At 44.9% G+C, this 12682-nt stretch overlaps 1 protein-coding gene across 1 annotated transcript in view; it reads left to right on the forward strand.

Moving 5' to 3' along the window:
- Positions 1–12682, forward strand: part of Tmc7 (transmembrane channel like 7) — a 50707-nt gene that overhangs the window by 26379 nt on the left and 11646 nt on the right. The window contains exons 5-10 of the mRNA XM_032892809.1: positions 1597–1679; positions 4993–5138; positions 7802–7949; positions 9230–9403; positions 10420–10577; positions 12506–12623. Coding sequence (XP_032748700.1) covers positions 1597–1679; positions 4993–5138; positions 7802–7949; positions 9230–9403; positions 10420–10577; positions 12506–12623 — 827 coding nt within the window. The remainder of the gene's footprint in view (positions 1–1596; positions 1680–4992; positions 5139–7801; positions 7950–9229; positions 9404–10419; positions 10578–12505; positions 12624–12682) is intronic.

The raw sequence follows: 12682 nt of genomic DNA on the forward strand, positions 1-12682 counted from the left end.
ATTAGGCTTCCAGGCCAGATGTGCTGGTCAGTTGTCCTTCCTGGACCTCAGTTTCTTTCTGTGTTGAGCTGGGGTGACCATCTAAATAATAAGATGTTTATTCCTCCCTTAAAATACTTTATTGAATACTTGGCTCCTTTAAGGAACAATAAATATTGGAGCTGCTGAGAGGGCTCAGGTTTGGCTCCCAGCTCCGTAGTGGGCAGCTTGCAAATGCCTGTAACTCTAGCTGCAGGGATATGATGACCTGTTCCGGCCTCGGTGGGCACTTGCACACATGTGCCCTCCCATACATAAAAATAAGACATTAAAATATGATATTAAACACTCACTGCACTGGGGGGTACATACCTTATAATCCTGCTTAGGATGCTGAGCTAGGAAGAGACTGAGTTGGGGGCTAGTCTGAGCTAGATAGTGAGACCTTGTCTCCAAAAACTGAATGAGGGCATGGAGAGCTGGCCCAGCAGTTAAGAACATATATTGCTTTTGCAGAGGATCCAGGTGTGGTTCATAGTATCCATATCGGGTAGCCCACAACTGCCTCTAACTTCAGTTCCCAGGGATCTGCATGAACAACATGTAGTGTGCACACACACACACACACACACACACACACACATATACATGTATAATATATAATATGTAATATATGTATATATATTTATATATACACACATACATGCATACACATTCATATACACACAAACACACATACATATGCATGTACACACATATGCACATACACATACATATACACATACATACACATATATACAGATATACATACACACATATACACACATATACATATATACACACACACATACACATACATATACATATATACATATGTGTGTGTATATTTATATATACGCACATACACATACATGCATACACATTCATATACACACATACACACATACACACATACATATGCATGTACACACATATGCACATACACATACATACACACATGTATACATACATACACATACATACACATATATACAGATATACATACACACATACACACATACACACACATATATACAGATATACACACATATACACACATACACATATACACATACATACATGCCCACACATACACACATACACATACATACACACATGCACACATACATACACACATACACACATAGACACACACACATACATACACACATATACACACATACATACACACACATACACACATAGACACACATACACATACATACATATACACACATACATATACATAGTCAAATAAATAATTAAAATAAATACACAATAAATAAAATCACACAATAAGTAAGTAAATGGATGAAACAAATGCCCACTAAACACCCAAATATAGGGATAGCTCTACATTGTTTAGTAAAGGAATGTGCTAAAGGAAAGTGGAAAGTAAAAAGGAAATGCTAATGATGGAAGAGGAAGGGGGACGTATCAGACACAGGAAATGACAGACAGAGCATGTACAAGCAGGCGCTTCTGAATATGTAGCCACATCTTACGTTCACAGACTGCAGCAGGGGAGCTACTGACGTGATGAACCTGTAACACCTACCCTTGTTTCGTTGCTTGCAGATATTCAGTGCACACTGTATCCAATCAGTAGCTCTGGGCTCATTTACTTCTACAGTTACATCATAGACCTGCTGTCTGGCACGGTGAGTATTTAACTCAACCCCTTGTGACCTGTACACTGACAGCGCTGTGATTTAGACTTTGAAGTCCTCCATGGGGCTCTGCGGTGCAGATGGAGAGACAGAAGGATTGTCGGGCCAGCCTAGGCTACACAGTGAGAGCCAGTGTTAGCGTTGACAGTGAGCGGAGGAAAAGGGCTGCAGTGAGTTCCCCAGCAAGTCCTGTGCTTGCCTAGACCTCCCACTAGAGTTCAGGAAAACCTCTAGCTGCCCTTCCTGCTTTCTGCTACCTTCGTATTGGCCTGAATGATAATGCCTTGCAGTTGGCATCTCTGCTCTGAAACCGCAAAGTCAGATTGGGGTGTGTTTGGGATTGTCTGACGGACACTCATCTGTGAACTCTATGGGGAACATCTCAATTCTGCAAAGGTCTGAAATCTCAGATGCTTCTGGTCCCAGGCACTTCAGAGAGAAAGCTTTCAGCTTACAGATTAAACCATCTTTCTGGAAGCTGCTAGTGTTACAGTGCCACATCGTGGGACTTGCTGCTTTTCTGAATAGGCAGGTAAAAAGCCTGGAATTTGTCCATTGCATTTAATCTTGCAGAAAGGCAGGAGGTGCTTTTACTTCTCCAAAGTCAATGTTTTCTTCAAAACAACTTGGGTGTTGGATATACACTCAAATGCCAGACAGGTACTTGAGAAAATGGAAGCTGTCAAATGAGAACAACTCAGCAGCTTGCCTGAAGGTATTGACTTAATCATGGTGGTGCACCACGGTCCTAGCACAAGAGGCAGAGGCAAGTGGATTTTCTGTGAGTTCTAGGCCAGCTTGGTTTCTAGTCAGGCACACAGACACCCTGCCTCATTAAAAAAATTTGTGTAGCCAAGCCTCAGAGCTGCTGCCTTCTCTATTCCTCTCCTCCCCCTCCCTCCTGCCTCTCCCTCCTTTTCCTCCTCCACTTTGGTTTTGCAAGACGAGAGCTCACTAAGTAGTCCATTTCTTTCATTGCATCCCCAGGCAACATGCCCTAGTGTGCTTTGCAGAACAGAGTAGTGGCGCACGATCATAGCTATGCAACACAGGAAGCTTGCTTCAACAGTCCTGTCCAAAAGAACTTTCTATAGTGTTCTTCTAGAGCAGCCTGGGTCTGTTGGGCCCACGAGAGAGCCACTGGCTCTTGAGCTCTTGAGGTGTGTCGTCTGTGACTGAGGAACTGGTTTTATTGCATGCTGTGGCTGTCATGTTGCACTGAAATGGGCCCAACAGAAGGAACGAGAGCCAAGAGGAAGGACAGCAATCTTGACTTGTGGAAACAGGCTCCTTTTGAAGTCAGGGAACTTCCTTTCTAGGCTCTCTTGCCCTTGGACCCTGTTTCTTAGTTAGGGTTTTATTGCTTTGAACAGACACCATAACCACAGTAACTCTTACAAAGGAAAGCATTGTACTGGGGCTGTCTTACAGGTTCTGAGATTCAGTCCATTATCTTTATGGTGGGAAGCATGGTGGCTGAGATTTCTACATCTGGATATACAGGCAGCAGGAAGAGGAGAGAGAGGAAGGAGAGAGAGACTAGGACTGGTTCGAGCATCTGAAACCTCAAAGCTCACACTCCCAATGACATACCTCTTCCAACAAGGCCACACCTCCTTAGGTCTGTGGGGGCCATTTTCATTCAAACCAACACACCCTATGATGACCCTTTATTGTGAGGGAAAGGTTGGTGAGAGCTGAGATAACCTGGGGCCATGTGGAAAAGGATCCTAAGAGAGAACAGGGTTTATGATGTCTGTGCCCCACCTTTGAGAGGGTGGAGGACAGTATAGCATCTTCTTTCTCTACATTTGCTTCTGTTTAAACATTTCCTTACTCTGGTAGTGTGAGAATATATGGTTGTTATGAGAAAAATATAGGACTTTGTCATCTGTCTGTTTATTTTTAAACAGAGTCTTGTTGTTTGGCTCAGACTGGTCTTAAACTTCTCAGCATTTTTGTGTTTCCTTGATCCACTTTAAGCTGATGTTTATGTGATTTGGCTCTCTGCGGTGTGTCTCAGTATCTATTGTGTGTTTGGAACACGTTTCTTCCTTTACTAAAAACCTGCTGGCTAGAGATGCATAGGTGTTTTGTTTGAGTTTTCTGCTATGTGTATCTGGTTTTGTTATTTTGTTTTAGACAGGGTCTCACTGTGTAGACAAGGCTGGCCCTGAACTCACAGAAATCCACTTGCCTCCTTCCTGAGCTCTGGGATTAAAGGTGTGGCCACCATACCACAGCTTCACCCAGCTTCTGAGCCTGTTTTATGCCTGCACTGGATGATCTTGATTTTGCTTTGCAGTGAGGCCCTGGAGACGAGACTTCCAACTTTACTCCTCTTTCTCAAGGTTGCTTTGGCCGCCGACTCCCTTGCAGCTACATCTAAACTTTAAGACCAGCCTGTTGTTTCTGATGATGGCAGCTGGGGTTCTGATTGGGATTGTGCTAGTTCTGTAGACCCATTTGTGGAGTATTGATGTGGAAGTGCTAGACCAAAAGCAGGGGATGCCTCTCTATTTTTTTATTGGTTCTTTTGTTTGTTTTGTTATTTTGAGATAATGTCTCATGTAGCCCAGGCTGGCATCAACTAATTATGTGTCTCAAAGGATGATTTTGACCTTTTGATCCATCGGCTTTTACCTCCAGAGTGCTATGATTACAGGCATGTGTTCCCATCCCTGGTTTAAGCTGGAATCAAATTCATGACCTTGTGCATACTAGGCCTGTAACACTCTATCCACTGAACTACAGCCCCAGCCCATGTTTATTTCAACTGTGGTTCATAGTTTTTAGGATACACTATTTATACTCATGTTAAATTTATTTTTAACTGTTCTTTTTGATGCTATGGCCTAGACTTTTTCACTTTAGTTAAATATGATTTACCAGCTAATTTTTTTGAAGTATTTAATTTTTGTTATATGTATATGGATGTGTCTGTGTTGTCATGTGCACGTGAGGCAGTTACCTTTGGAGGCCAGCAGAGGGCATCAGGCCTCCTGGAGCTGGAGTTACAGGAGGTTAGGAACCCTCTGCTGTGGGTGCTGGAAATCAGACTTGGGTCCTTGCAAGAGTGTACGTCTCTCCAGCACTTACCAGTTATTTCTGATGCTCAGGTTTCAGCAGTACCTCATCCCCCAAACACCAGCTGAGCATCCCATATACTGTGGGTCTCTTTCTGGTGTGGAAAGACTCCAGGATGAACAAGAACACTTTTGTGTACTTTCCTTGGGACTGGGATGCCTCCTTCGGTTGCCTGCCTGAGCTGACCCACCTGACCCCATGCTCTTGCTTTGTTCAGGGATTCTTGGAGGAAACCAGCCTTTTCTATGGACACTACACCATTGACGGTGTAAAATTCCAGAACTTCACGTATGATCTGCCCCTGGCTTACTTGATAAGTACAATCGCCTACCTGGCTCTGAGCCTCCTTTGGATAGTGAAAAGGTGAGTGTACCTTTGCTGCTGTGGTCAGATACCTGACACAGAGTTCAAAGGAGGAAAGATGTGAATGCTAATTTTAATGTAAATGTATGATAGTAAATTAATATGGAGCTGCTTTTCTATAACCTAACTAGTTCCTCAATAGTGACACAGAGACCAAGCTTTACCTCAGTACCTGGGCAGTCAGTGGATCCATCTTAATCCCCTAAGCTAATCTCCTCCCAGCCAAAATATAGTATGTGTATGTAGGCTCCAGCCGAGCTCTCATGAACTCCTTTCGTCCTTCCTTGTGGCTCCTCTCAGTCCTCTCCCTCTCTCTCTCCTTCCCCTGGCTGGCAGAAGTCCTGCCCTATTCTCTTTTTTGCACAGCCATTGGCTGGTCATCTTATATTGACAAGGCAAAAAATAAACGGTAAGCATTGTTTACACAGACCTGAGACAGGAGATTTTTGGCTTAAGTATTATAATGCTGTGTCCAGCCTGAAACAAGATATCAGGGTAGAGAAGTCAGCATTTGAATAACACAAGGATAATCGTTACACAGTGCATAAAAACATTATGCCTACAGAAAGATTTATTTGGGCTTAGGGTTGCAGGGAATTTCAGTTCATCACAGTGGGGAAAGCATGGCTGTAAGAGTGTGAGACAGAAGCTTGCTGTATGGTGGTGGATCAGAACGCAGAGAACGCTGTAACCGGAAGGCTAGTCCCACATCCTAAAGGTTCCATAACCCCTCACCCACATGAGCCTGTAGGGCCATCTCAGATTAGTGGAACTCTTTCTGGCTGCAGCCTCTGACTGCTCTATGGATTCTGGAAGTCAGGGCCTGAAAGTTGAGCATAGCCCGCGGCTTTGGGGGAAGAGATTGAATGTTCTGTAGCCGAGACTTGGAGGAAGTAGAGGTCAGGAGCTGGCATCTGGAGCAGGCAGCCTGCAGGTCAGTGTGCTAAATGCCTCTTCCAGATCCCCCTTCCTGACTGGCTTTCTTCTGGCTGGGGAGTGTTCTATTAACTAGGTCTCTATTGGCTTGCAAATGGCAGAAAACCAATGGTTAATTGGACCATTGGGGAATTGAGTGCACAGAGAGCCAAGGAAGGGGAGAGACTACTCTGAGAAGGACACAGCCGTAGCTTAGGAACAGAATCAAAAGCAAGGGCTTTCTCCGCTCTGAGTGTTTGTGTGATGGCAGGGACCTTGCAGTGGTGGGAGATAAGACATCAGTTTCTATCAGCCTGCAGCTGAGTGTGCTTGGGTCACAGGCACAGAAATCTATGAAAGTGCTGCTGGCCCTATCCACTCATACCTAACCCTGACCCTTCCATTTCGGTCAGGGCCAGGGATGGTGTTGAGCCCCTATTAGTGTATGCCCAGACCCTGGTAAGGGTCATGCAGGCTGATCCCCAGATGGTGGCGTTGTTTGGAGGTGAATGTGTCAGGAGGTACTAATCTCATAAATGGAGTTCACAGAGAAGTGGGCTTTTAGGAGCTGGGCCTGGTTGGAGGAAGCAGGTGAAATACTCTGCATCCCTTCTCTTTTCTCTGCTTCCTGGACATCATGTGGGACTTCCCTCTCTCCCTCTCCCCCTGTCTCCCCCCTCTCCCCCTCTCCCTAACTCTCTGTCTCTCTCTTTCTACCATGCCCAATTTCCATAACACCCTCCCATCACTTCAGGCCCAGCAGGGGAACCAGCCAACCGTGGGTAGAAATGTCTGGAACAATGTACTGAAACAAATACACCGTTCTTGCTTTACACTATCTCAGGTATTTGCCAAAGTTGTGACAAGTTTGTCTGCCAGGTCATAGGCCACCAAGGCCTGTCCCTGGTGGCTCTGTGACAGTGTGGCTCCTGAGAGAACAATCCCCAAGAGGGATTCTAAATACTGTTCTTAATTGTCTCAGTAAACAAAAGCCAGAACACAGTAGACGCTGTATTTGTGAGAACCACAAGAGACATTACTGAGTTACCACTTTGGGCTGTGCATCGTGCATGCTAATACACATCTGTTAACTACTCAAGAGGCTGAGGCAGGGGGATCACAAACTTGAGAGCCAACTGGGACACCTCAACAAATGTTTCAAAATAAAATTTTCTAAGGGGAGGGGAGCTGGTAGTCTAGCTCAAAGATTGACCTGGCCTGGGAGAGGCTTTGGGTTCAATTTTCAGCATCATAGCAAAAAAAAAAAAAAAAAGTAAGGTAAAATAAATAAATATAAAGAAATTAATTTTGAAAAAGGAAGTTAATGAGTGGAGGTGCTGAAGAGATGGCTCAGTGGTGAATGCACACTGCTGCTCTTCCAGAGGACTGGAGTTGGTTTGATTCTCAGCACCCACATGGTGGCTCGCGAGCATCTACAGCCCCAATCCTGATGCCCTCTTCTGGCCTCCACAGGTCCTAGATGTACACAAGGTAAACATGTAGGCAAAGCACCCGTACACATAAAATAAACGTGTCTTTTAAAAAAGAAGTTATTAAATGGATAAAAGACAGTGGTTTTCCTCAGTGAGATACCTGCTCAGCTGCCGTATGGATTCAGAACACACCTGACCATGTCACCGCGGGCCAGGAATGGACTTAGGTCCAATTTTGTAGATCTTAAATGAGACCAGTTCAGCAGCCCGTAGTTTGCTGCTGTTGTCAGAATGATGCTTTTATTTCGGGGTCAGGTCAGTGGAAGGGTTCAAGATCAACCTGATTCGGAGCGAGGAGCACTTTCAGAGTTACTGTAATAAGATCTTCGCTGGCTGGGACTTCTGCATCACCAACCGCAGCATGGCCGAGCTGAAGCACAGCAGCTTGCGGTATGAGCTCCGAGTGAGTGCTGCTGGGTTGCCCTGGGGAGGCGCCTCACTGGCCGGGTTGGATCTGGGGAGGCTGTTTACAGGTTTCATGGGATTGCAGGGCCCAGGCTGTCTCAGCACGCTTCCCTGTTGCAGTTTTTAAGAGCTCTTTATAGCAAACAGCTTATTGGGCTGATCACCTTTAACCCAAGCATGGGTGCCAGTGACTTGGGACTGGGAAGGGAGGTGGGACACATATGCGGCCAGAGCAAGATGATTTCTTACTTCCACCCTTACTATCCTTACTAATATCCTACCTGGTCATAGCTGCCATAAACATTGTTTGTAGTAGAAACATGAAGAGAATGCTATGATGATAATGGATTAGAGAGAAGTTGAAAAATAACAGGGAAATTTCCACATGAATAGAGAAAGAGAAATGAAGAGCATGTTGGTCAACACAGAAAAGGGTTGGGGTAGGAATATAAAGCTTAATGAAGGTGGGTGGGATTGTATCTGTTTATTATTAATATTACACTAAATATGAATGGATCAAATTTTCCTGTTAAAAGCAGAGACCTCCAGATTAGATTAAAAACAAAGAAACATAACAAGACATACCCATAATCCTAGCTTCTTGAAAGGTGGAGGCAGAAGAGCTAAACTCTGAATCTGTTCTGAGCAACTTAATAAGGCAATCTCAGAAACAAAACCTCTGTGAAGGGTTGGAGATGTAAGTAGAGGCCCCGGGTTCAATCCTCAGAACCTCAGATAAATAAATGAGAAATTAATGAACAAAATTAAAACAATAATGGTAACCACGTATATCCTATATAAAGAAATACTACACAGTCTGCATGTGCACACATACACACACCATTATAAATGCTGATTCAGCTTACACATTTATTACAAGGCAAATGCAGTCTTGAGTAGAAGATTCTGCCTCACCATAAGCCAATGGTTCTCAGCCTGTGGGTTGTGGCCCCGTTTGGGGTTCAAATGACCCTTTCACAGGGGTCATCTAAGAACCAGAAAACACAGATATTTACATTACCATTCATAATAGTAGCAAAATCACAGTTACAAAGTAGCAATGACAGTAATTAGTGGTTGGGGGGCATCACAACATGAGGAACTGTATTAAAGGGTCACAGCATTAGGAAGGTTGCGAATCACTGTCCTAAGCCTTAGACTGGTGGGGCTTAGCCTGGGAAGATATCTTGGGCCATATGAATATTTAAGAGAGATATGCAGAGTTATGTTCCAAATACCCTTCCCACTGCTCACAAAGGAGTTTTCTTCGGTCCTCAGGCAGACCTGGAGGAAGAGAGAATACGGCAGAAAATAGCAGAAAGGACCTCAGAAGAAACCATCCGCATTTACTCTTTGAGGCTGATTTTGAACTGCATCGTGCTGGCCGTGCTAGCGGCCTGCTTTTATGCAATCTACCTAGCAACTACCTTCTCGCAAGAACACATGAAAAAAGTGAGTGTGACACGAGAGTCGTTGGTCTTTCACTCTGGCGGGCTTTGTGCACATGGGTGCATGTGCCTAGGGAGATCAGAGATCCCCTGAAGTTCGAGACTCAGGTGACTGTGGATGCTCGAGACTGAATCCAGGCACACTGCAAGAGCAGTGCACACTCCTAACTCCTCAGCCCTTGCTCCAGACTCAGTGATTTTTTTTTTAAATCCATGTTGAAACAAGTGTGGCTGTGCTAACCTGTAATTCTAGCACTTATGATACTCAGACAGAACTTCATAGTAAGTCTTTTTTTTTTTTTTTTAGATATATACTAAAGAATCTAAGCTGAGGGGGTTGGGGCGTGGCTCCTGCTTTTAGTCCTAGCACTTGGGAGGCAAATGTGTGAGTTTGAGGCCACAAACTCACAAAGTGAGTTGCAGGAGAGCCAAGGCTTCACAGAGAAATCCTGTCTTGAAAAACAAAAACACCAAACGGTCTAAATTGGCCTAGTGACTGTAAATGATTAGGCTTTAGACACTCATATGCCACAGATACCCATATACAGGGGCAGACCCATCTCCTCAAGGATGAGATGTGGAGTTTGAGGCTGCTCTACGGCCTCAGCTAGAATTTAGTTAAAGTTGAACCTGATTTCCAGGAAAGCTAAGAAACTTGCCTTTCACGCTATCTATATGGCCAAGTGATCTGCTACTGTAAAGAAAGGAGGGAATTGCCATTACCAGCCAATCATTACAACATCCTTGAAAGCGCCTCACATTGGTCACTTACACAGCACGCACAGAAACCCCTTCAGTAACGTGTCCAGTAGCACTCACTAGTCTTCATGGTGCTAGGTCTCTACATAGATGCCTCTAAGGGAGGATCTAAGCATCTAAACCCTGTGTTTCCCAGCCACACTTGGATGATAAACATGTCTTGTCTGTTCGCTCAGCTTGCATAGTTGAGTTCTCCTTAGTTCAAGTCTTCAGCGTCGCTGTCCCACGTATGCCGACCACTGCATTGTGTTATCTTTCCAGGAAATTGACAAGATGGTTTTTGGGGAGAACCTGTTGATATTGTACCTTCCGTCCATTGTGATTACCCTGGCCAATTTCATTACCCCAATCATCTTTGCCAAGATCATCCACTACGAGGATTACTCACCAGGCTTTGAGATCCGCCTGACCATTCTTAGGTAATGCCTAGCAGCACGCGTGCCGGGTAGATCATTGCTTGCTCATGGCAGACATTGCTAATAGATTGTGGCATATTTTCCTGCTATGATTGCTGACAATCATCCTTCCTTTGATGAGCCCATGGATAAATGTTTGTGTATGCAGTGAAGGGCCTTAGATTCAGAGTCTCCTATTAATATTGTACCTTTGATTCTGTATTAACTGAACACATAGGATGGGGCCTTAGAAAGACATACTGTTCTAAAAATGGCAGAATAACAGTATTAGGCAGAGTTCAGAGAGTCCACACCAATGAGTAGAAATGACTGAGTGAGTGCTTATGTTTGAATAGGATAATTTTTTTCCTACTTCTCAAATATCTGAAATTGAGTTTTATCCTCCACCTTTTGAGACTATCTTAGTTGGGGTTTCTGTTGCTGGAATGAAGTGCCAGCTTGGGGAGAACAGGCTTCATTTACTTGGCTTACACTTTTGATGATAGATTACACTGCCTCATCACTGTTCATCAATGAAGGAAGTCAGGACAGGAACCAATCAGAATGGGAACCTGGAGGCAGGAGCTGGTACATGGGCCGTGGAGAGGCGCTGCTTACTAGTCTTGTGCCCCAAGGCTCGCTCAGCCTGATTTCTTCCAGAGCACAGTACCACCAGCCCAGGGGTAGCCCTACCCACAATGGGGTCCTCCCTGTCAATCACTAATTAAGGAAATACCAACAAGTGGTGGTGGCCCACACCTTTAATCTCAACACTTAGGAGGCAGAGGCAGGCAGATCTCCGAGTTCAAGACTAGCCAGGGATACAAAGAGAAACCCTGCCTGGAAACCCCACCACCAAAAAAAAAAAAAAAAAAGAAAAGAAAAAAAGAAAGAGCAAGAAGAGAAGAAAATGCCTTACATCCCAGTCTTATGAAGTCATTTTCTTAATTAAGGCTCCCACCTCTTAGATGACTTCAGCTTGTGTCAATATGACATAAAACAAGCCAGGACAGAGACAAGGCTAAGGGATTTATCTTTTATCCTGGATAGCTTTATGTGTGGCTGAGGGAACTGTTGCTGTGAAATACAGTGGCTGTTAGCAATCTTTACTGTGACCTTGATGGCCTCAACTCTGGATTCTCCAGCTATCTCTGTCTCAGCCGCCTAAGTGCTAGGATTTACAGGCCTGAGCCACCACTCTGGACTGTGTTCGTGACTTTTTTTTTTTAAGTAAGTAAATGCACAATAAAACCTTTGTATTTCCAAAACACAGGGATAGACAGACAGACAGACACACACACACACACACACACACTCTCTCTCTCTCCCTCCCTCCTCCTCCCCCCCCCTTCCAATCATATCCCCCCCCCCCCCACTCTCTCTCTCTCTCTCTCTCTCTCTCTCTCTCTCTCTCTCTCTCTCCTGTCTTTCTCTCTCTTGCCCCCCCTCCCTCCTTGCCCCCCCCCCTCCCTTTTCTGTAACACCATGCCTTGAGTTTTCCTGCCTTAGAACTTGTAGGGGCTCGGGAGATGGCTCAGTGGTTAGGAGCTCTTGCAAAGGACCTGAGTTTAGGTTCTAGCACCCATATCAGGTGGCTTATAACAGCCTGTAATCTCAGTTCTAAGGGGTTCATGTCTCCTTCTGACCTCTGTGCACATATCCACACACAAACACATGCAAATACACAGAAATAATAAAAAAAATAAGCATTTTAAAACTTACTGTAAAATATGTATAACAGGAAGTTACCGTTTGATCCATTTACTGTGTGCAGTTCATTGGCCCTGAGGCAGTTCCCCACCACCCACTTCCAGAGCTTTCTTTCATCATCTCCAGCAGAAACTCCACCTAGGTTGAGGTTTGCTTTCGAGGAAGGTGCCTGTGCTTCTCAATGTCAGGTCCAGAGCGAGGCCGGCTCTGATGCCTCACTTCCCCTCCCCTCTTCCCCGCAGGTGCGTCTTTATGCGGCTGGCCACCATCTGTGTGCTGGTGTTCACGCTGGGCTCCAAGATCACATCCTGTGGCGACAGCACATGTGAACTCTGTGGCTATAACCAGAAACTCTATCCGGTGAGCCATAGACTGGGCTCCCAGCTGAGAGGCAGATCTGGCCCCATGCCAGGCATAGT

The sequence above is a fragment of the Rattus rattus genome, chromosome 2 (assembly GCF_011064425.1).
Source record: "Rattus rattus isolate New Zealand chromosome 2, Rrattus_CSIRO_v1, whole genome shotgun sequence".
NCBI classification, from domain to species: Eukaryota; Metazoa; Chordata; class Mammalia; order Rodentia; family Muridae; genus Rattus; species Rattus rattus.